We start from the raw sequence: 25,455 nt of genomic DNA, 5'->3' as shown, positions 1-25,455 counted from the left end.
CCCAAGTAGCATTTCTGTTTCTTTTGTATTACTTCAGAATTATCTAAAGATAAGATATAGATAATTATGAAATAATCCTGATTGAGATTTCTGCATCAATTCTGTTTTGGATTGCCATGGAATGTTACAATTTAGGAATGTGGATTTATAATCTTAATTTTTTAAATAATGAAATAGGTTTTCATTTTTGAAAATATCATCATGGATCATTGTTGAACAGATGGACACTTTGTCTCATTAATACTAATGCAGACAGGTTTTGTCAGGGTAAGAATTTTGCTATTTCAAAATTGCATTATCTGCATATGAAGCCGAAAGAAAAAATAAATGCAATATATAGCAAAGATTCTTCTATGCATTAATCTTCCAAACAGCTGTAGGGACTTAACATGTTCTCACAAAATAACACAAATTATAACAGAATTTTCATAATCCATGCTTTTTCTTAATCAACCATACTGCTGCAACCTATGTAGTGACATTAAATGCACAAAAATGCAGCTGCAAACTTTAGTTTCACTGAGCATAAGACAAGCATTAAACACCTCTTGGATTACTTTGGTAATTGACCCTTAAAGTTGATGCAATGGCCAGCGAGTGAAAGATGATGTACTTCTCAAGATACCAATCATTCACTGGATCTTAAAACAGTAAGTTTGCTGTATTTAATGAACACATGCAATTGAAAACAGGATTCTATTGCAAAGCATTATCAAAATAGAATAATTATGTATACCTAAATGTCAGCAATGAAAGTCATTGCAAATGAGAACTGAGTACTTAAAAAGTGATCTTTTCCTTATATTGCGTATTTGGTGATAGATAAGTCCTTTGAAGCACCAAAAAATTCCAACAAGAGTAGTTAAATACCACATTGATTCCAATTTGACAAAACAAAACACCATCTTAAGAATGTTTCACTATCTCATAAAAAGTGAAGTACTCACTTTCTTAATTTTTAATATCACTCTTGCCAGTCATCTAAATTGTAAATGATTGAGCACTACACGGATATATTGCACAATACTGCAGACAGCTAACTAAAGCATAAATATGCACATCCCTGCAGGTCATAAGACGTGTTACAACAAATTTGTGAATTGCAAGTGTAAATCACAGCACAGTAAATATTTTTAAAAAGTTACTGCTTTCGTACCTAATAAAATATAGATTACATAACTTCAAACACTGCAACAGAGAGATCCGCTAAAACGTAACTATCAGTTTCAATCAGTGGAGGAATAGCTCAGAGCCATAAACAACCTTGATTTTGTGAAGAGTGGTGCAGTGATACATAGCAGGCTGTCCAACAATATATAGGGATATTTGGAGAATGCACTTCCTCCTTTTTGATATCGGCTGCTTTGCTACAACATTAGTTCATGAGGATATCTGGCGTCCAGCAAAATGCCAACACACTAGCTAGGCATTGAATTGGTGAAAAATTCTGTAGGACACAAAAGAAAACACTTTTTTTTCCCAAATATGTGTTAAAATGTTTACAACACAACATGAAAATTTGAATATAAAAGAGATAAATGCAAAAAATAAAATATTAACAAATTAAAAACAAATTTTAAATCAATTCTAAATTAAAATGTTTGAGAGAATGATATTACATATGCATAAATATACTACTTTAAGAATTCAGGCTTTTCACTAGTAATTATGCCAACAAAATTTTATTGACACTTCATGCAATGTGCAACTTTTACAGTATGTTAAATGTCTTTGGTTAAAAGTACCGCATCACCATGTCCCATACATGTAATGCATATGCATATTATATACCACAGCCAACCTTCAATGAAACAGAATTTCTGAACAAGGAGTAACATACAGGATACTATATTATTTCATTTCATGCCACTGATGACAAATTTATATTCCAGGTTCTTGTTAGATCATCAATTTCCTTCGATTATGCTGGAAAGGACTACAAAGCACTGTTCTCTGTGGGGAGCAGGGGATCAGTGACTGCAGTTTCTGGATTTCCACATTTAACTGTGCATGCGTTTTCTCCGGAATTTGCTGTCAGCTACATGGTGTAATGGCAGTGAACACAGAGAGCTCTGCCATCATTACAGTTACAAAACATGGTCATAATCTTTATGACATGAAAATCAAGATTTTCAAAGCAAATACAAAGGGATATTTTGTCACAATACAACTTCAGAAACATTAAAATCACAAAACTGAAAACTGACAAATATTACCATTTATAATGTGCTAATAAATTTGATAATGTTGCACTAAGATAAAGTCTAGTCAAGGCTTCATCCATTTTTTTCTTCATTTCTACAAAATATATATATATATATATATATATATATATATATATATATATATATATATATATATATATATATATATATAAATAAATAAAAGGAGTGGCTCATAAGTAGCATGGAAGGCTTTAAAGCAGGGAATAGAAATAGGAGAGAGGGGACATTTTGGGCCCAAGGAACTAACAACAGTAAGTACTTGGACAGGTAGATGAAAAGATGTCAGAATTGCAGAAGAAGAGCAGATAGACTGTTATATGGAAGTTGCAGATATGTAAAGCATAAAGCTACAGAGGGAATTTTAAGATGTACAGTAAATCTATTTTGGTTCAAAAAAGTAGAGAAAATAAGTGGTATTCACGCACAGGTATGAACTGTGACATGGATAGAAAAAATAGTGTGACATGAAATAAGAGGCTATCAGAAGAAGAAGAATCTAGTCATTAAGGACAGCTGAGGATTTTAGCAGCAGGTAACAAGGGGGTAGGGTCAATTGAATCATTTTTTTAAAAGATGAAATTAAAAGCACTCAGCATGCTTTTAAATCAGGTTCGATTTGATGTAGGGCAACTACAGAAAAGCAGGTGACTTGATTTCTAGTTAAATTTACCTAGAACAATCAAAGACTTTTGACAAATGAAAATAAGTTTCCTTAATACACTTTAACATGGTAAAGTTGGGAGAAAAAAAACAATAAGATAACAGACATTTTAGAAAGAAATTTAGTGAGGAGAAATGATTGTGTGGTGAATCTGAGTAGCTAGGGACTAAATTAAAACACAGCCCAACAAAGTAATAATCTCTGCATTGTTGCCTAAGCCATGTGCAAATTGCCACAAGGCTAATAAAATCGGAGAGTTAAACTGCGTGGCTCAAAGATTGGTGTAGGATAAGTGGGTTTCAATTTGTGGGTCACTAGCACCAGTATTGTGGAGGGAGGGAGCTGCCCTGATGGGATGGGCTTCACCTGCACCAAGCCGGAACCAGGGTTCCAGCAAATCACATAACCAGGGCTGCAGATAGGATTTAAAATTAAATACTGGCAGCAGAGGGTAGGTTTAACAGCTTGGCAAAGTAGGGATAAAGTAAAAAGGGAAAGTGAGGGCAAGGAAGGTTACTTAAATCTCCAGAATAAAGAATAAGACAAGAAGTTCAGAACGGAATTAGAAATTAACAGGGCAACATGGAGGACAAAGAAAAGAAGGGTGGTGATCAGAGGACTGAAGATGTTATATATTTAAATGCACACAGTACACAAGTAGATGATCTTGTAGCACAGTTAGGAATTGTCAAATCTATGTCTGATCCACTCCACAATGCTCAGCAAACTCTTGAAAAAGCGGAGGGTTCATAAGAAGCAGACCAGACAGGACTATAACTTGAGAACTTGCTTGACACTGCTGCCCAACATCACCTACGTTTGGGGAAACTTCCAATGGAAATATCTAGAGGATGTAGAAAAAGAAACAGGAATCTGCTTAAATCCATCATCCTTGAAATCTCAAGAACTGTCAGTTACTTGGAATTTCAGAAGGCCCTTGACAAGATGCCACACATGAGGCTGTTAAACAAGAATAAGAGCCAATGGTATTACAGGATAGATACGAGAATGCACATAAGATTGATTGATTGGCAGAAGGCAAAGGGTGGGTATAAAGGGGACCTTTTCCAGTTAGCTGATGGAGACTAGTGTGTTCCACAGGGATTGGTGTTGGGTACCATACTGTTCACGTTGCATGTTAATGATCTGGATGGCAGAATTGATGGCTTTGTGAGCTAAGTTTGTAAATAAATCAAAGATAGATGGAGGAGCAGGTAGTGTTGCTGTAGCAGGGAGTCTACAGAAGGACTTGGACAGATTAGGAGAATGGGCAAAGAAGTTGCAGTTGGAACACAAAGTCATGCAGTTTGGTAGAAGAAATAAAGGTATGGCTATTCTCCAAACGGGGAATTAATTCAGGAATCAGAGGTGCAATGGAACTTTGGAGTCTCGTGAAAAAGTTACGATGATACATAAATTTAAATAGCATTAGCTAAGATACTGACAACTGGTTTAAAAAGTTAAGTTGTAAAGATCAAAGTAAACCACATACACTAATGCTATCTCTAGTAAATCAAATGATAATAGAGTGTGAATTTAACATTGATTTACAATCAGATTACCAATTAGAATGCTTCAGTGAAGGGATGGATCTAAATTATGTTGGATTCTTTAATATATTTAATCTCAAATTCATAAATCTTCATTTGGTTTACCACAATTTTAATTAAAATCAAGCAATTACTGCACAATGGCATGAATTAAAACATGCTACTTTAATGTGAAAAGGTGTGTGTACATAGGAATGTAATTTCAATTACATTTATAATGATTATATTAAATAATTAAGAAGCCAGGTTCCAAGTATTTCTCATAAAGCCAGGAAATGAAGTGATGGCATGTCTATAAATCCATAAAATAAACTGATTTTAAGATGCATTTAATTGGAATCAGGAAAGAAAACAAGTTGTAAGTAACAGAAATTGACAAGTATCCTTAAATTCCTTCCGCCGCACCATAATTAAACTACACTAAGCTTCCTATACTGTGATAGTCTCCTATAATAACTTTTTTCAAATACAACTAAAAACAAGTAAAAACTAAGAGACGTGGGTGATATCAATTGCGTGATTTAATATAGTCATTTGCACAGACATTGAAGCAATAGAGAATGTGGTTGGATGCTTTCAAATCCCAATCATTACTAGAAGAGTCCTAATTCTGGATAACATAGGTATATTTTAGTGTTATAAGCTTTGCTACAATAGTGATCTCACATAAATCACTCCACTTTATAATGACTTTTACCGATTTCCAAAAACAATGCTGTAAAATAGCTACTGTAGTCTCTTGGGCCCCATAGGTAAATTCACTTTGCATGATAAATAGCCACAGCAGGTTCACTGATAATCGCTTAGAATGGCATCTAAAATACCAGGCATTCAAATTCCCACCAACCTTTGATGCACATCAAAAACATCAATTTCACCAAGTTGTTGACATGCATTAGTTTATGCTGTGGTTTCACCCAGAAAGCAGAGTATCACTCGTCACTATCACAAGCAGCATTTTTAATGAAAGGGGCATATAAGTGTCAACTCCTCAATCAAATTCTTCTATATTTCCGACATGGTTCAATGTATTACTCTTCCTCCAACAGTCACTATCACCGTGACACACCTTGGCATATTGAGCTGCTACTATGTGCGCAAACACGCATTTATTAACTGGATCTCATTGTGCCTCAGAACATACAATACTCAAATTTCATTGATACCTACCGTTTTATAATTTACAGAATCAACACGAGGTTAGAATCACTTACAAGAAAAATCATCTTTGTTTTCATGTCATTGCTCTTCAGAAAAAGATGCAGCATTTGGCTGAAGAACTCATTGATTTACTGAGAGACCCTTTGATTTACAATAGGAGACCCTTCTGTCCAATGAGCCCACACCACCCAACAATGACTAATTAACTAAAGTGACTAATTAACCTACTAGCCCGTACATCTTTGGAATGTGGGAGTGAGCTGAAACACCTGGAGGAAATCTACGTGGTCATGAGAACGTACAAACTTCTTACAGATAGCAGTGGAATTGAACCACTGTAACGGCATTTAATAACTTACGGACAAAATAATATTTTATTGACATATCTGACTAAAGGATAGTTTGCTGTGAATAGCAGTAGTTACAGATATTCATGCAGCATACTTCCAGCTAATTTTTAATTCAAATTCATCACATTTGGGGACAATGAGATCTTAAAAGTGTTATTGTAAATGCAACTAAACATTTGAGAGAAATTAGGAAGGAAAACTCCACTTCTAGTGAATTTGAGAATTAACTAACATTTTGCTGGAATCCTTTTGAGTGACATGAAGTTAATAATGCTCATACAGCTATAAGTTTCTTCGCTGAGGGAAGATCTTGGTGTCCCTGACAGTGCTGAATTTCAATTAAAAATTAGCTGGAAGAATGCTGTACATCAGCTACAGTTTTCACTTTCAATTATATGAAAAGTGAGGAGAGAATTTCTATGTTAACTCTAAATGTATAGAAATGTAGTCAAAGAAAGAATGAGTCACCATTTGCCACCTATTATTGGTTGCTGTTATGGCTACTGATCATAGAAAATGTATGGATGGTCAAGAAACCACAATAATGTTAAGTGGTCATGAAATGTGCATGTCTATATGTACAAGATTAGTACGGGTGTGAAATCAGACTATGTACAAAATATTGGAAGGGTGGGCAAAAGCTTGGTTGAAGAGGTGGGTTTCTGAGCTCTTAAAGAAGGAGGGTAAAGAAGGTTTGGGGATTTTAAGGAAAGCATAAGACGAAGGAAAGATGATGATTCAACAATAAAATGCTCCAGTGGAAGCCTTATCATGTTGGATACAGTCCCTTTCCTTCGCACAGCATCTTCTAATACTAGTACTGGAGAAGCACCACGTATCCATGAAGCTTATATCTTCCAACCCCAAGTATTTGGATAAATCAGCAGCATTCTTCAAGCTTCAGTCGACCATCATCTTAATTCTGCAACCAACCAACTCTAGCTCTAACTATGTCATCCTTAACTTCCTGGACGGTTCCAAAGAAGTGTTGTTAGTTTGAGGAGCAGACCTTTCTCTCTTTTTAATTATTACGTTAGAGAAGCATTAAGGTTATAGACCCTTCCAGTATAATTAGGAATATACATTTACAGTTCCTCTAGACATTTTTTAAAAATTCCTCATTTTATCAACATCCATTATGAAATAGCGCTATCATCCCATTCAGTTCTCAATTACCTCCCCATCACATTTCTACACTGTGCTTCATCAAAAATTGAGTTGTTTCTTAACATTTTCTAGTTTTGATGATAGCTCCAAGATATAACAGTATCTTTATTGATATTTTTTGACTCACTGAGGAATTCCAGCATTTTGTTTTTTTGCTGCTTGAAGAAGTCCTTGAATAAGTCTTGTTCTTCTCAACTGTAGGATTTTTATTTGCTTCCTACTTTGCTCATCTTCATTGGTTTTAGTTTCCTTCCAGGCTTAAACCAGGTTTCACTTACACTCATCTTTTTTCCTCAGCAGTAATCACTATCACAGAATTAAAGCAACTGAAATAGCTTTAGGTCTACCTATAGTTATAGATCTCCCTGTACTGATCTTTTCTCACCCTGTGATCCATGCAGCACGACATATACGATCTCATGCTTTCAACTCAGCTGCACTGACTTGTTCAGTGTGACCTAGGTCCATGTTCAATATCCTCCTTAGCCTTATCCAGAATTTTAAGTTAAAACCTTTCTTTCTGTCAATTTTAAAATATCACAAGCTTCGACAACTCTTTGATACCAATGCCTCTTTTGTTCTTTCTTCCACCTTCACTTTCCTGACCCAATTCCTCATTCCTTCAGCAGCTTTCTCACCTCAGGTTGGGTGAGATTAGTACTACAGGTTGTAGGTTTGGAGTGAAAGGTTTAAATACTTAAGAGGAATCTGAGGAGGAAACAGTAGAGGGTGGCCTGAGTGTGGAACAAGCAGTCAGCAAAAGTGGTAGATACAAGTTCAATTACAACACTTAAGAAGAGCCTGAATAGGTACATGGTCTGGTTGCAGGTAGACGGGAAAAGGCAGATGACCAGGTTAGCACGATCTAGATGACCTGAAGGGCCTCTGTGTTGTAGTACTCTATGACTCTACATTGATCTTTCCACGTTTTCACTATTTCTTCTCACCAACCACACCTCTTTTACCCAAAGCAAGTAACATGTCCTTGAAATAACTGCTAGGAATTATGCCTTGAACTTGTATCGCATGTCTCCTCAGATCTTTCCTCTAGTTCAAAATTCCCCTTCCACCTGGATACATCCATTGGCTCTTTTCTTCTCCATGCTGGCAGTCTGCAATGACTCTCAGTTTTTCTTCTCCACCCATTTCATCTAACCCAGGGGTTCCCAACCCTTTTTATGCCATGGACCCCTACCATTAATCGAAGGGGTCAGTGAACACCAGGTTGGGAACCCCTGATCTAACCTATTTAACTCTAAACTTACAGCACTCTGTTTTCCTTACATCTAACCCAAACAATGTTTATAAATACAAGAGATTCTGCAGATGCTGGATGTTTATAGATCTGCTTACAAAGACAATACATAAGAACATAAGAAATAGGAGCAGGGTAGGCCATCTGGCCCATCGAGCCTGCTCCACCATTCAATAAGATCATGGCTAATCTGTAAACTCAGCTCCATCTACCTGCCTTTTCCCCCATAACCCTTAATTCCCTTACTATATAAAAACCTATCTGTTTCTTAAATATATTTAGTGAGGAAGCCTCAAACTACTTCCCTGGGCAGAGAATTCCACAGCTTCTCCACTCTCTGGGAAAAACAGTTCCTCCTCATCTCTGTCCTAAATCTTCTCCACTGAATCTTGAGGCAATGTCCCCCAGTTCTAGTCTCACCTACCAATGGAAACAACTTACCATTTTAGATTAATAACCCTTAACCATTGACCCAAATTTTAACCATCTTCATTCAAAGATAGTTATGACTGCAGATGACCAATAATTTCAAATCCAGGACACTTCCAAAGTAACACACACAAATGATGGAGGCACTCAGCAGGTATTGCTTAAGTCAATACCCTAGACTCACTAAAGCTTCTTGAAGAGCATCACCATTCTAGCTCCACATTTGAACTTGTTGGATTCAAATGCTTGATTTTCCTACCTAACATGATAAAACCTTTACTGCAAAAACTGCAACAACTTAAGAAGCTTATCCAGAATCTCCTTCTCTAAAAAAATTAAGGATGAGCAATAAATACCTTTATTACCTGTGGTTGACACTTCCAATGAATTAAATAATCCTTATTCTTTACATTATTTAATTTGTTAAAGCAATTACATAAACATGAGGCTTTGGTATTTTATCAAATCACCTAGAGAGAGAGAGAGAGAGAGAGAGTTCTTATACATCTAAAATTCACTAAAAGCAGATCTGAAGTTACTCACACAACTGAACGCATCATTTATTTTTCTCTCCTCCACACAGGTTTTTCATAGACTTTTATGGAGAGTTGGAAACATTGTTTACCAATTTATTCCTAGTACAGGACCTCATTTAATTCTTTTAGTTAATGTGCCAGCACGATTCTCGGCCGGCAAATAAAGGACAATAGCAAATGGACAAGAACAACCAGGAAATATTAAAGCCTGACAACATCATACAGCCACAAACATTTCACCAAAATCAAAACAAACAACAACGGATTTGAAGATCTGTTACAATAGGCCAAAGATTTTTTTAAGGAATAGAATGAATATACTTTATTGAATGAATATACAACATTATTATCTTAATGAATTCAAAAGCTCCCCAATTTCCATCGGTATTACTGACATTTATGGTTTCAAAGGCCCAAATGCCTTAGTAGTTTATATTGTAAATATTTTAAAATACTAATAACAAGTAATATCTGTACATCATTGACAATACTCACAATCAAAGAAACTTCCTTCTTTCTTTCAAAGATGCCCTCAAATCTTCCTTGACTAGTTGAAGGAAAAGTTTGAAAAATATGGGCAAGTATGCCGATACAAAGTCTTACAGTTCTATTTGGATCCAACGAATGAAAAGCAGCTTTTAGTTTTATTGATTTGCTTATTAATAAATCTAATTTTGCAGCATAATATTAGAATCTACAAATTCAGATTCATAGATAACATCAAATTAAACACAGAACTTGCACACAGTGAAGACAGCTCAGCCCATCATGAAAACCAGCCTCCCTTCCATGGACTACATCTACCCTTCTAACTGCCTCAGGTTCTCTCCCCTCCCAACCCAGTCATTTCTCTTCTCCCCCCTTCCACTGAACAGAAGATAAACATTTGGAAACACACACTGCTAGGCTCAAGGACAGCTTCTATCCCTCTGTTGTAGGACTCTTTAACTGACCTCATGCACAATAAAAAAGAACTCTGGAATTCACAACCTACCTCATCGTGACCCTTGTATAATTACTGTCCGCTTGCACTGCATTTTCTCTCTATCTAGAACTCTAGCATATTCAAAGGCCTAGATAGACTGGACACAAGACCACAAAACAGAGGAGCAGAATCAGGCCATTCAGCCCATTGAGTCTGCTTCACCATTCCATCATGGCTGATCTGGCCGGATCCCACTCAACCCCATGCACCTGCCTTCTCGCCATATCCTTTGCTGCCCTGACCGATCAGGAAATGATTAACTTCCACTTTAAATACACTCATGGACTTGGCCTCCACTGCAATCTGAGGCAGAGATTTCCACAGATTCACTACTCTCTGGCAAAAAGATTCCTCCTTGCCTCTGTTCTGAAAGGTCGCCCCTCAGTTTTGAAGCTGTGCCCTCTAGTTCTGGATACACCCACCATAGGAACCACCTTCTCCACATCCATCCTATCTAGTCCTTTCAACATTTGGTAGATTTCGATGAGATCTCCCACAATCTTCTAAATTCCAGCGAATACAGGCCCAAAGCTGCCAAACACTCCTCACATGTTAACCCCTTCATTCCCAAATCATCCTCATGAACCTCCTCTGGACTCTCTCCAATGGCAACATATCCTTTCTGAGCTATGGGGCTCAAAGTATTCTGACATGGAGAGAGTGTTTTCAATAGTTGGAGAGGACACAACTTCAGAATACAAGCTCATCCCCTTGGAAAAGAGATGAGGAGGAAGTTCTTTAGCCAGAGAAAGGTGATTTTGCTGAAATTATTGTCACAGATGGCTGTGGAGGCCAAGTCATTGGGTACATGTAAAACAAACTTGAGGGCATCAAAGCTGAGGCAAGAGAATGGGATTGAGAGGGATAATAAATCAAACATAATTGAATGGTATAGCAGGCTTGATGGGCCAAATGGCCTAATTCTGATCTTAAGTCTTGTGGTCTATATGCTTCTGTTATTGCTTCTTCCTTTGGACTATCTCGAAGTAGCAATTATCAAGTGACCTTAAGACTTTTTGTGCACATTCACGGGTCCAAAGAGAAACATTTTGGACACAATAACTACATTAATACTATTCGGCACTGTGACTCTTTCAAGAAAAAGCATGAATAGTTGTCAGGAGAGTACAGAGAGTTCAACAAAGCTGAATAACTTACAAGCATTCACTATGTGGAACTAAAGGACTTATCTTTAAACATAAACAGTGAGCAAGGGAAATTGGCATTTTTGCAACTGTATCCCAAAATAAGTCTTTCAAGCAAAAAAACAGGAAACTAGTTGAAATGAAAAAAAATCAAATTTCTGCAGCAGCAATTAAAAAGGCAGAAAACACTGCCATCTAGTGGCAAGATCAGCATCTTGCACAAAAAGCTTTCAAAACCTAAATCAAATCGAAGTAAACAGAAACTCATTCCTGCCAGCAAACTACATTCCTCCAATAAGCTATCCAATTTTTTTCCTAAATTCCAGTTTGGAATGGTATGGAAAACACTGGGGCTCCAGTTATACCAGCAAATGCATTAGTAAGTCACCCAGAGAAGTGCCATTCACATCACAGAACAAGCACACACAATCAGAATAGACAGTCTGTTTCAACTGACAAACTCAATAGTATACATCACATGACAAAACTAACCAACAATGATGTGCTTTATAAAACTTCATACTTAATTCTGTTTTTGAACTCAGTACAATAATTTAGCTCTCATTTTGGCACCAATATTTTATTATGATAGAAGAGGCTTCCTACAAGCTGTAATATGAATACCATTGAACTCTCCTCATACAGCACACCACCCACTCCAATCAATTATAAAAGTACAGGACAGAAAATGTGCAAAAAAAAAACCTAATAAAAGAAGAATGTTATATTCTAACGCCTTGCTGAATTTTTACGGGCCTCCTCCCAATCCTAATAATTGGTTAGGCAGAAACCCCTCAAAAAGATTGACTTTTTCATCATTCTGCTGAACGATTCATAATAATTTAACCAAAGAATATTGGTATTATGTTGATTTGTTAAAGAAATTACAGGGTTGCCTAGACTAATTGTTAATCCTCTTATTAGACATACTCTGAGAATATGGGCTCAGTTTAAAAAAATTAATGGCTTTCATGGTTTTTCTCTCTCTAGTCCTACCTTACATAATCATCTTTTCCTACCTTCTATGCAAGACTCAACATTTCATGATTGGTATAGAAAGGGCATTAGGCGCTTTGAAGATCTTTTCATAGATAATCGTTTTGCAACTTCTCAACAACTGTCTGTAAAGTTTAGCCTACCTAATTCTCATTTCTTTAGATACCTTCAAATTAGACATTTCATTCACCCTTTAATATCAAATTTTCCTGAGATGCCTGAGAAAAACGTTGTGGACCTATTTCTTTGTGTTAATCCACTGGGTAAATCCATTTATCACTTATCTATTCGTGATAAGTTAGTGACCTTGAAGCATGCCCCTTTGATAAAATTAGAACTGCTTGGGAGCATGATTTAAATATTTGTTTATCTGATGCGGTTTGGGATTCAATTCTTAAGTCAGTTAACTCAACCTCTTTATGTGCTTGCCACTGCCTTTTACAGTTTAAGGTTGTACATAGGGCTCATATGTCTAAAACTAAATTGTGCCGGTTTTATCCTGACATTAGTCCTGTTTATGACAAGTGTAAAGGGGGCAAGGCTTCTCTTATTCATATGTACTGGGCTTGTCCTAGTCTAGAGAAATTCTGGAGAGATGTTTTTTTTAAATCTTTATCCCATATTCTTAATTGCCACTTAGAACCTAATCCTCTGATTGCCCTTTTTGGTACCTTGGGTGAGGCAGACATGCATTTGTGCCTGACTAAATGTCAAACACTATCTTTTGCCTCTCTTTTGGCTAGGTGCTTAGTTCTTCTCAGGTGAAGAGATGTTGCCCCACCCACTCGTGCTCAATGGCTTAGTGATATTACATCTTGTTTAGACCTTGAAAAGATTCATTATTCACTTCTCAATTCGGACATAAAAGTTTCATAAGGTGTGGGGACCTTTTCTTGAATACTTTCATAACTCCTCTTTAGATTAAGTTTATCTTTTTTTCTGTACCATAATCCCTTACTTTCAGCTTTTTTTTCCTGTAAGTTTTACGGTTTGTTTTGATGGGAATTACATTATAGTTTGATAGTAGGCATTATTTTATTTATATATATTTACAGCTCTGTAATGCTCCGATTAATTTTTCTTTTATATATTGTAATGGTTGGCCTGGAGTTTTGTAGTGGGAGGATGGGGAGGATACTAACCTTATATGATTTTATTTTGGGTGCGTTTTCCTTATTGTTATGAATTATAATATTAGATACGTTTGTTTTCTACTGTATTAATCTCCATTTTGTTGATGGTTTTTTGTAGTTGTACTGTAGAAACTCATTAAAAAATTAATTTAAAAAAGGAATTACAGGGTTGATCAGATACATCAAAACTGCATGCATTCAAAAATAAATACAATATCCAGAGGAAACTGAATGTTGGAAAATTACTATTCCCAAAACAGTGAACATCTGAAATAAGATACTGACACAAAGAATTACTGAGCCAGATTTTTCATGTATATGAGCATTAGAATACTGAGATAAATTAGCTGATGGCTTGTCAAACTAGTAAGGTATCCAGGTCCTAAGCTCTAGACATCGAAAAATTTAGTACAGCATTAGCTTAGGCTGAAATAATACAGATTCTACAAAAAACTCTTGAAAGAATTTAGGCAAAAGACTGTTTTTCTTCCAACCTTGTGGGAGAGAGCTGTTAAGATATACAGCAGTTCCCTGCAGCCACTGTCACTAATGTCCTTGTAATGCAGCAACACCAATACTATCCCATGTGATAGCCAATTCAGCTTGAAAAAATACACTCAAAAGTACCGCTGACAAGATTCACAAGGTTCTGAGCATGGCAGCAATCATCAATTGTCATCCTTACAGCACACAACAGCTTTCTAATCTCCTTTCCCTAACAAGTCTGTATGCAGTGACCACCACAGTTACTGCTTTCAATACAAGTGTTAAAGACTTAAACTTAGCCATGATTATGCTTTGTTTTAAACTGCTTCATAAGCAAAAACATATGTTTATTACCTGTTTGTTCAGATAATCAAGGAATTCTGTATATGTTGCTATTTAATATTGCAACCAAATCAGAAAAGCGTATGCCAGCTTCACATCATTGATAAAAAATGTATCGTTCTGATAATCCAACCAATTGCAAATCTGTGATTTTTGTTCTATTTTTATGGATACTGAGACACAATATTATTGTTCAGAAAAATTGCAGTGTATTATTTCAAATCTCTATCTTTCCTTTCGGTTGGTCCTGACGAAGGGTCTCGGCCCGAAACGTCGATAGCGCTTCTCCCTATAGATGCTGCCTGGCCTGCTGTGTTCCACCAGCATTTTGTGTGTGTTGTTTGAATTTCCAGCATCTGCAGATTTCCTCATGTTTGTTAGTGTATTATTTCTAGCCCTTTTGATATCATGGACCAAACCTTGCATTTTGGATGTGTGTATAAAAGCTTGATAACAATTGTTCACAGTATTTCCATGGTAATGTTGTCATTCTATTTTTTTCTCTTTTTGTTCCTCTCATTTGAAAATACCAAATACCAACCCAACAATCCTTCAGAAACTTCCCCAAGTAGTAAACTTCTCCTTACAAACCCAATTGCCATAAGTGTTGTTTTGTAACTCTAAAACATAAAGCTAATTGAAAGACGGGAGCCCAGGAGAATGGATCTTAATTTCCTTTTTACTTTAAGCAAGGTGTGTATATGACGTGGTAGCATCATGATGTATGCAATTCACATATTTTTTACATATAACCAGGAGTGAATTATTTAACTCAACAAGAATGCTTAATCAAACAATATATTTACAATAATACTCAAATTAGATACTAGACATTAGAACACTACAGCACAGTACAGGCCCTTCAGCCCTCAATGTTATGCCGACCCATATATTCCTTAAAAAAGTACTAAACCCACACTACCCCATAACATTCTATTTTTCTTTCATCCATGTGCCTGTCCAAGAGGCTCTTAAATACCCCTAATGTTTTATCCTCCACCACCATCCCTGGCAAGTCATTCCAGGCACCACAACCCTCTGTGTAAAAAACTTACCCCTGACATCTCCCCTAAACTTCTCTCCCTTAAACTTTGTACATATGCCCTCTGGTGTTTGCTATTCGTGCCCTGGGAAACAGGCACTGGCTATCCACCCTATCTATGCCTCTCATAATCTCGTAGACCTCTATTAAGTCCCCTCTCATCCTTCTACGCTCCAAAGAGAAAAGTCCCAACTCTGCTAACCTTGCCTCATAAGATTTGTTTTCCAATCCAGGCAAAAATCCTGGTAAATCTCCTCTGCACCCTTTCCATAGTTTCCACATCCCTCCTATAATAAGGTGACCAGAACTGAACATAATACTCTAAGTGTGGTCTCACCAGAGATTTGTAGAGTTGCAACATGACCTCTCTAGTCTTGAACTCAGACCCCTATTAATGAAGCCTACCATCACATAGGCCTTCTTAACTATCCTATCAACCTGTACAGCGACCTTGAGGGATGTATGGATTTGAACCCTAAGGTCCCTCTGTTCATCCACACTCTTAAGTAACGGACCATTAACCCTATACTCAGCCTTCTGGTTTGTCCTTCCAAAATGCATCACCTTACACTTAACCAGATTGAACTCCATCTGCCACTTTTCTGCCCAACTCTGCATCCTTTCTATATCCTCTTGTACCTTTCGACAACCTACAGCTCCATCCACAACTCCTCCAATCTTCGTGTCATTCACAAACTTACTCACCCATCCTTCCACCTCTTCATCCAGGTCATTTATAAAAATCACAAACAGCAGGGATCCCAGGACAGATCTTTGCGGCACTCTACTAGTCACTGACCTCCAGGTAGAATACTTTCCTTCCACTACTACCCTCTGCTTTCTTCCTGTAAGCCAATTTTTTATCCAAGCAGCCAAGGTTCCACTGATCCCATGCCTCATGACTTTCTGGACGAGTCTAGTGGGGAACCTTGTCAAATACCTTGCTAAAATTCATGTAGACCACATCTACCACCCTACCCTCATCAATTTCTTTTGTAACCTCTTCAAAAAACACAAATTAGGCTCGTGAGGTACGACCTTCCCCTCACAAGGCCACATTGACTATCCTTGAGTAGACTGTACATCTCCAAAAGCTCATAGATCATATCCTTAAGAATCCTTCCCAATAGTTTGCAGACCACCGACGTAAGACTCACCGGTCTATAGTTCCCAGGTTTCTCCCTATTATCTTTCTTAAACAAGGGAACTGCATTTGCCATTCTCCAATCCTCTGGCATCTCCCCTGCAGCCAAAGAGGATTCAAAGATCATAGCTACTGGTCCAGCGATCTCTTCTCTCATTTCCCACAGCAACCTAGGGTATATCATGTCTGGCCCGGGGAACTTATCAATCTTGATGTTTTTAAGAAGATCTAACACTTCTTCCTTAATCTCCACACTGTCCAGCACACAGGCCTGTTCTATTTTGACCTCACCCTGATCAAGGTCCTTTTCACTTGTGAATACTGAAGCAAAGTATTCATTTAGGACCTCCCCAACCTCCTCCACCTCTAGGCACACGTTGCTTTCTTTATCCTTTAGAAGCCCCACCTTCATTCTTGTCATCCTTCAGTTTTTCACATTCGCATATAACGCCTTGGGGTTCTCCTTAATCCTACATGCCAAGGCCTTCTCATGCCCTCTTCAAGCTCTGCTAAATCCTTTCGTAAGCTCCTTCCTGGCTATCCTATATTTCTCATGAGCCCCTCCTGCTTCCTGCTTCTTGTATCTAACATATGCTTCCTTCTTCCTCTTGACGAGTTGCCTCACGTGTTTCATCAGCCACGGTTCCCTTTTCCTACCATTTTTTCCTTGCCTCAGTGGGACAAACCCATCCTGAACCCAGCACAAGTGGTTCCTAAACTTCCTCCACATTCCTTCCATGCTTTCACCCTTGAACATCTGTTTCCAATTTACTCTTGCTGGTTCCTGCCTCATCCCTTCAAAGTTAGCCCTTCCCATTTTGTCTGTTTTTATCCTTTTCCAAATATTACTGAAATATTAAATACACAACACTCCTCCCTGCTTAGCTATAAACTCCAATTCAATATAGAATGCATCTTAACTCTATACACAATATACTATATAGTATAACTACGATACAGACATCCACAGCGTAATAAATTTTAAGTTGTCCCACTCCGGCCTAAAGATTTAATCGCTGTGGAGGATTTCTTACTACTGTGGGATAACATCTTTCCTGAAAAGGAGGGCACTCTGCTTGGCAGTTGAGACTTGTGACTGTGAAAATAATCTGAAGTTCTGGGGCCTCCTCTGCGGTGGTTATAGAAGTTGACTGAGACTGCAGGAAGTGGCTCTGACAGCTTTGGACAAATTTCTTCTCATTTTCTCAGCTTTTCCTGCTTTATTTATAGTACTCTGACCCTTGCTTCTCTCCTGATTCCAGCTACTTTCTTTCTTTATGCCATTCTCTTTCTCACTCATGTTCTTGATATCTCATCTCCTTTTCAACTTCTTGTCATTATTTTTCATGTCTTCCTTTTTCTTCTTCTGGTTTCTTGTGAATATCTCTGAGTTTGTTAATTTCTCAAGAAATTAAGTTTGTTCATCCTTTCCATTTCTGGAGCACTTGTCATCCTCCTCCTTCTTTACCTTTTTCAGCTTTCTAGAATGTGCATCCTAGGTGCATTTAGTTCACTCAAGTATTCCCTAACTAATCCTTCTATTGCTCCCTTTACGATCTGATCTCACCTCTTGGTTTCCTCAACCGCAACATCATCTGATAATTCTCTGTTTACTTATCTCCATTAATTCCTTTCTTTTTGACCTTTCATTCATCCAGCTGGGCTTTGGTCTTTGTATCTATTTTTACAAGCAGATTTTTGTCTCCCACTTGAAGTTCATGCAACACTCTTAATGCACACAGAGGAGACTCTGGTTCTTTATATTCACAAAAGCCGAATGCTTGCAACTTTCCTGCAACTCCTTGAATTCTCTTCCAGCTTAAATCCAAGCCAGATTTCACAAGTAGCTACCTGATTAACGTATCAGAAGCTTTTTCAGATAAGTTGGCTACAAAAACTATAGTCGTCAGACCAGTGCTTTCATTACTTTCACAACTTCTCTGAGCAGCATGCCCCTCCCCTGGTCCAATATGCTTTCCAACCAGAGGCACACAGGTTGGCATCGACACCTATTTGCCCTCTTTCAGGCAACAGTTCCTGCTGTACTGCATGAAGACAATGATGGCATCATCCAGTACCTTTCTTAATATGCTTTCAGTTCACTCTAATACAGGGGAGGCGGCATGCAAGTGGTAGCTCAATCTCCAATTAAGTTGTAGTTGTCTCAGGCATTTGCAGCCCCACAATGCTGGCCCTCCTGTTTTTCTCCACATACAAGGACAATGTGGCTTGTTGGTTGATGTATTTCACTGTTACAAATATCATTCCCACAAGAGTTATCTTTACTCCCGTATAAGTTCTTAGTTGGCAGGGTTCAGTTCACATGAGGTGAGGTGAGGGCCTCCGTTGATCAGAGTTGACCATGGATATTCCATCCTAGCTCTCTAGATATGCAAGCCTGGATAGTACAATATGGAGAGCAAGCTGTTGTCCATGTAGCAAGCTCCCCCTCTCTACACCCAAAGGAATGGCAGAGATGAACCGATACAATTTGGTACCAGCAATGTCACAGGAGTTGCCAGTCAGCATTGAACTCAATGCAGGACTGCTTTAGGGACTCCAGCTCCAGATCCTTCTCTCAGGGTTTGGTCCCAAAGCCTTCCCCATGAGTGGGTATAGCTGCAAGGTAGGAGAGGTTTGAGATCAGAGTTTCCCTTCTCCTAGATAAGCTGCCAACCACGGCTGACAGGCCCCAGCTGCCTGAAATGACTGGTTTTAAGGTGCCCAAGACCAGCCTTTACCCCTTCTCCTATCAGTCAAAGCTGCTCCGCTGGTCTTAGTAGCTAAGCCACACGTGAAGGCAAGGAGCACGCATGACATGGTAGTGCAATGATGTGTACAATTCACATATTTTTACATAAAACCCATAACAAATTATTTAAATGAACAAGAATGCTTAATTAAAAATCACTGAAATATTAAATCCACAACAATGAGGTGTCAGACTGCTCAACTCTAAGGGATAAATGGGAAAGATCATTTGCTTTTGCCCACATTTGTGGTCTCCCAGCAGTGGTTATAGGATAAGAGTCAGGAGCAGAAAGACTAGATAATTTTTTCTTTACATGACCAAGATGTGAGATTAACTTAGCATGAAAAAATACTGCAGCACAGTAGGAGGCTATACATCTCACTGTGTCTTTGCAAGAGATGCCCAATTAGTTCTACTCTCCTACTTCTACATCATAGCGCTGTATTTTTCCTTATTAAATATACATTCAATGAGCCTGTGAAAGTGATGATTGCTTCCACCACGGCTAAGGGTAATGAACCAAAATGCAATGCACAAGAAAACTTTCTTCTGGTTCTCTTGCTTCTCTTCTTCCTCTAAAGCAGGGATTCCCTACCCCGGCTCACCAACCCCTTGTTTAATGGCATTGGTCCACGGCTTAAGAAAGGTTAGCAACCCCCGCTCTAAAGTCATGGTCAGCATAGTCAATGTAGAGAGAAACAAAAATAGCTTGTGACTTGTGACACTGCGTGGCTCACTACATCATCAACAGTTTGTTTACTAACTCAGCCATAACATGGTCTTTGCAGCAAATAGCAAATGCAGTAAAATATTTGCACAATTAATATCTATTGTAAAAACAAGATTTTTGATGTGATTAACAATTAGATCTATAAGAGTTCGGCAACAATTATGAAATTGAGAACAGTTAAATATATTAAGCGGTTGCATCTATTTTATAGATAATATTTGTGATATTTGTACAGATTTTATTCTCTACAAGTTGTAGAAAGTAACTTACAAAGTCTTTATCAAGCTTTGCCAGTTCCTGTTTGTAACTCTTCATTCGGGTGCTGAACAGGCCACGGCTCTGGAGTGGTATCTCACGCACCTCAAGGTCCATTTGTTCCAACTGTTAAAGATAAAATAAAAGGAAAACAATATTGCTGGAACACCGGTTTTAAGCAAAAAATGTGTCGCATTTTGTCAGCTATAACAGTTTACTGATCATCCATCCCTTCTATGTATAAATGTTCGAAGTTTTTTGAACCTTCATTCGACAGATTCTTGGAGTAATGCAAGCACGGTAACAGACCTTTTGGCCCAACTCATCTATGCTGACCAAGATACATATCTCAGCAAGTCTATTTGCCTTTATTTGGCCCATATTTATCTAAACATTTCCTATCCGTGTACCTGCCCAATTGCTTTTAAACATGGTACCAACCTCTACCACTTCCTCTAACAGCTCTTTCCATATGACCAACACCCTCTGTAAGGAAGGGTTTGTTCAGGTCCCTTTAAATTTCCCACCTCTCATTTTCAAACGCATTCCTTCTCATTTTAAAAATCCCTACCTTGAGGGGAAAAAACCTGACCTCCCTATCTATGCCCCTCTCTAAGGTCACCCCTCTGTCTTCTTCAGTCCAGGGAAAACAGTCCCATCCTATCCAATCTCTCCTTATCACACACTTCCTTCAATTCAGGCAACATCCTTGTCAATATTCATCTCCGGCTTAATCTGATCCTTCCAACAGCATGGCAACCAGAAATACATATAATACTCCAAGTGCAGTCCAACCAAAGTTTTGTACAACTGTGACAAGATGCCTTAATACACCCGATGAAGGCAAGCATACCGTATACCATCCTGTCTAACCAGGTTGTCACTTTCAAGGAATAATACTTGTACAAGAAATGTACTTCTACCTCTCAGTTTCCCTGTTCAATAACTTTCCATTCTGGTTTAACTTTGCAAAGTACCTCACTTCACACTTGTAAGCATTAATTCCATCTGCCAATCCTCAACTCACTATCCCAGTTGATCAATATCCTGTTTTAACTTTAAACAATCTTCTTCACTCTCTATCATACCGCCAATTTTGGCGTCATTTGCAAACATATTAAACATGCTCCTTAAATTCTCATCCAAATCACTAGTATATAATAGAGTGGATTCTGGTTAACTGGGACACATCAGAACCAGTACATTTTGGCCCAAGTAAGTGGCTGCCCCCATTATCCACACACACAAAATGCTGTATTCGTTCTTAGTAGATATTGGAGGAGGAATTCATCCAATGTACGCTGCCGTGTTTTTTTCGATTGACTGTAAATGAACAAAATCAGTGCAAGCACCTAGTGCAGATAATTGACTGCCTTCATTGCCTTCCTGAATGAATTAGTGTCGTAATCCAAAATAAAATTTAATTATCAAAAATCACTGCTTTTTGAATCGGCTTCTTTAGCTGATTAGTTACACAAACATGCGCAACTAATGTTATTTAAAAACTGTTTGCTCTAAGCATACGTAGTCGATTAGGAAAAGGGGAGGTGCAACGAGACCTGGGTGTCATTGTACACCAGTCATTGAAGGTGGGCATGCAGGTACAGCAGGCGGTGAAAAAGGCAAATGGTATGTTGGCATTCATAGCAAAAGGATTTGAGTACAGGAACAGGGAGGTTCTACTGCAGTTGTACAAGGCCTTGGTGAGACCGCACCTAGAGTATTGTGTGCAATTTTTGTCCCCTAATCTGAGGAAAGACATTCTTGCCATAGAGGGAGTACAAAGAAGGTTCACCAGATTGATTCCTGGGATGGTAGGACTTTCATATGAAGAAAGACTGGATCGACTAGGCTTATACTCACTGGAATTTAGAAGATTGAGGGGGGATCTTATTGAAACGTATAACATTCTAAAGGGATTGGACAGGCTAGATGCAGGAAGATCGTTTCTGATGTTGGGGAAGTCCAGAATGAGGGGTCACAGTTTAAGGATAAAGGGGAAGCCTTTTAGGACCGAGATGAGGAAAAACTTCTTCACACAGAGAGTGGTGAATCTGTGGAATTCTCTGCCACAGGAAACAGTTGAGGCCGGTTCATTGGCTATATTTAAGAGGAAGTTAGATATGGCCCTTGTGGCTAAAGGGATTGGGGGTATGGAGAGAAAGAAGGTACAGGGTTTTGAGTTGGATGATCAGCCATGATCACACTGAATGGTGGTGCAGGCTCGAAGGGCTGAATGGCCTACTCCTGCACCTATTTTCTATGTTTCTAACGTGCACGCAACTGATACTAGTTAGAAACTGTTCTGCAACAGTCTCCTGTCCCAATTAAGCAACAGTCTCCTGTCCCAATTAAGCAGCAGTATCCCAAATAATTGAAAAGAATCCAAGCTATTTTCCCAATTAGTCTTTGTGTTTCTTCACAGTTGTCCTAAATAAGAGCTGAAGGTCCAGTTAACCGGAAACTGTACATTCAAAGTTGAGATGTCCTACCATTGTAAATATGTAAATCTCCTGACTATATTCAAAATATTAAAGTAGGTGATTATAATAGTTGAAACTTATTAATCACTTATCTGTGCTGTATCTAAATAAATAAAACTGAATAAAAATAATTTCAAAACCCACTGCTTGGAACTATACCTGGAATACTGAATGTAGTTTGATCTATTTATCTAACATAAAATATGCAATTGTATAAAAGGTTCATCAGACTGATTCCCGACATAATATAACTGTTACCTTAGGAGAGTTTTGATTGTTAAAGGCCTATATTTTCCAGACTTCAGATGAATAAACTGATTGAAATACAGTCGGCTCTATTTATTCGCGAATTCCACATGTGTGAATTCAACCAACCGCGAATCGCGAAAACCTGGAAGTGCTCTTCCAGCACTTGTTGTTCGCGCATGTACAGACTTTCTTTTCTTGTCATTATTCCCTAAACAATGCAGTATAACAACTATTTTACATAGCATTTATATTGTATTAGGTATTATAAGTAACCTAGAGATGATTTAAAGTATATGGGAGGATGTGCGTGGGTTATCGTGGATCGGGATCGAAAAAATATCGACAGTGCTTCTCCCTATAGATGCTGCCTGGCCTGCTGTGTTCCACCAGCATTTTGTGTGTGTTATTCGGAAGTTCTCTTACTAAGTAAGTCGGAACAGGTACATCTGGTATTATTTAGCGTCATTTAGTCAAACGTTTGTCTTAGTATATAGTATATATTTTACCTTTCTATGCATATAAAACACTTAAGAACATATGTTTCAGCGCCGGGCTCGGGAATGGAATTACCCGAGTTCGATCCAGTGACAGATCGCTCCCGAGTGCGCTCTCCACCATGCCCGGTTGATGTGGAGGATCAAAAACCCAAAATCCCAAAACCCAATAATTAAACCACTGCATTGCTCAGTAATAATTGTAGCTTTCATTGGGGCAGAGCCTTTCTCATTTTATCCTTTAAGATTGTTCTAATCGTTGACCGACGTAGCCTAACGCTTTTCCAATGACCGATGGTGTTTCACCTCTTTCCGATTGCTTTATTATTTCCACTTTATTTTCAATCGTGATCGTGATTATTTTCATGAACAGAAACACTGCGAATTCAGATCTCTGCCGCCGGGTCCTATTGTCCACTGCATTGACACAGGTTAAATAAGGTCTGGGGTTCTGCTGGGTCCTAAGGTCCAGCGCATTGAGACAGGTTGAATAAGGGACTTGAGCATCCGCAAATTTTGGTATCCACGAGGGGTCCCGGAACCAATCCCTCACGGATAAGGAGGGCTGACTGTATACAGAACTTTGTATGTGTAATGAGATCTAACAAGGCACAAAAGGCTGGATCAATGTAATGGCAAAAGAATATAAAAGAGGGGTGAAAATCAGAAGGCATGGAGCAAGACAAAGAGAAGTATTTCTTTTTGCATACAGTATTATCATATTGTACTGAAATACTTTTGAACCCTTGACCTCAGAAGGCTGAATATATTAAGGAAGAGAGAGATACTTATAGACACAAAAGGCATTACGGAGAGTGGAGAGAGAGTGAGAGCATGTATTAAGATAGATGATCGGACATGATTGCCTTGAATGGTAGAACAGGTGAGAAGAGCCAAATGTCCTTTCCTGATCCTAGTTTTCTAAGCTTCTAAGTCCTCATTTCACTGACTTCCCAGCCAGAATACATACAGCCAAATGTTTACCGTTATTATCACCAAGTAAAGGGGTGTACCAGACCCATCAAAATTAATGGGAATAGAAATCTAGTAGGGCAAGAAACAGGTGGCAAATCATCAACCATCTAATGTCCAACAAACATTAAAATGAAAACTTATAAAAGTTATTTCTCAAATGCTTTCCCTTGGCAAGTTGTCTAATTCTGGGATCATTTTGAAAATGTATCGTGTTAAAATCTTTACTGATGTTCTCATAATAAAGTGCCCAAAACTAGGTCCATAAATGTGACTGTGCAATTGTTTGCTTTTTTTTTGCTTAGGCAGGAGTTGGGCTTTGATGTTCTTGTTGCCATTTATGGGATTTTTTTTTGCAAAAGAGGGGTTGGGGTTTGATGATCTCATTACCGTTAGCACGACTTTTTTTTGCATGTGGAGGGATTGATGTTTTTCTTTGAATGGCTTCTATGGCTTTTCTTTGTTTCGTGGCTGTCTGGAGAAGTCTAATCTCAGAGTTGTGTGCTGCATGCATGCTTTGATAATAAATGTACCTTGAAACTTGAAATTTGACATTAATCCATGATGTTTTCTTGAAGTTCTTATAATGTTATCTTTTGTTATAAAATACAAAAAGCTTGCTATATTTCCATTCACTTCACTATTTATGTATTTGAACTCCTTGGTGGATATCATCATTCTCACTCTTTAATCTATTGAGATGCTACTTTGTTCTTAAAATACTTTTATCAATGGAGATCTCTGTAGTCAAGATGAGATCTCATTAAAGTCAAATTGGTTGCCGTTTTGAAAAGAAGTGCATGCAGAGTCATAGCAGTTTAGACAGTGGAGCAGCTTCCTTGCAGCACCTGTGATCTGGATTCAATCCTGATCTCCAGTGTTATCCATGCACAATCCTCCTCTGATTGTGTAT

General features: G+C 38.1%; 1 protein-coding gene across 4 annotated transcripts in view; it reads right to left on the bottom strand.

The window, feature by feature from the left end:
* vti1a (vesicle transport through interaction with t-SNAREs 1A) overlaps nt 1–25,455 on the bottom strand; it is a 331,465-nt gene that overhangs the window by 273,507 nt on the left and 32,503 nt on the right. For all 4 annotated transcript variants that reach the window (XM_073027730.1, XM_073027727.1, XM_073027731.1 and 1 more), the window contains exon 3: nt 20,360–20,470. In XM_073027730.1, coding sequence (XP_072883831.1) covers nt 20,360–20,470 — 111 coding nt within the window. The remainder of the gene's footprint in view (nt 1–20,359; nt 20,471–25,455) is intronic.

This window comes from Hemitrygon akajei, chromosome 23 (genome assembly GCF_048418815.1).
Source record: "Hemitrygon akajei chromosome 23, sHemAka1.3, whole genome shotgun sequence".
Classification (NCBI taxonomy): domain Eukaryota; kingdom Metazoa; phylum Chordata; class Chondrichthyes; order Myliobatiformes; family Dasyatidae; genus Hemitrygon; species Hemitrygon akajei.
Note: the sequence above shows the minus strand (reverse complement) of the source record. Positions and strands in the feature narration are given on the sequence as shown.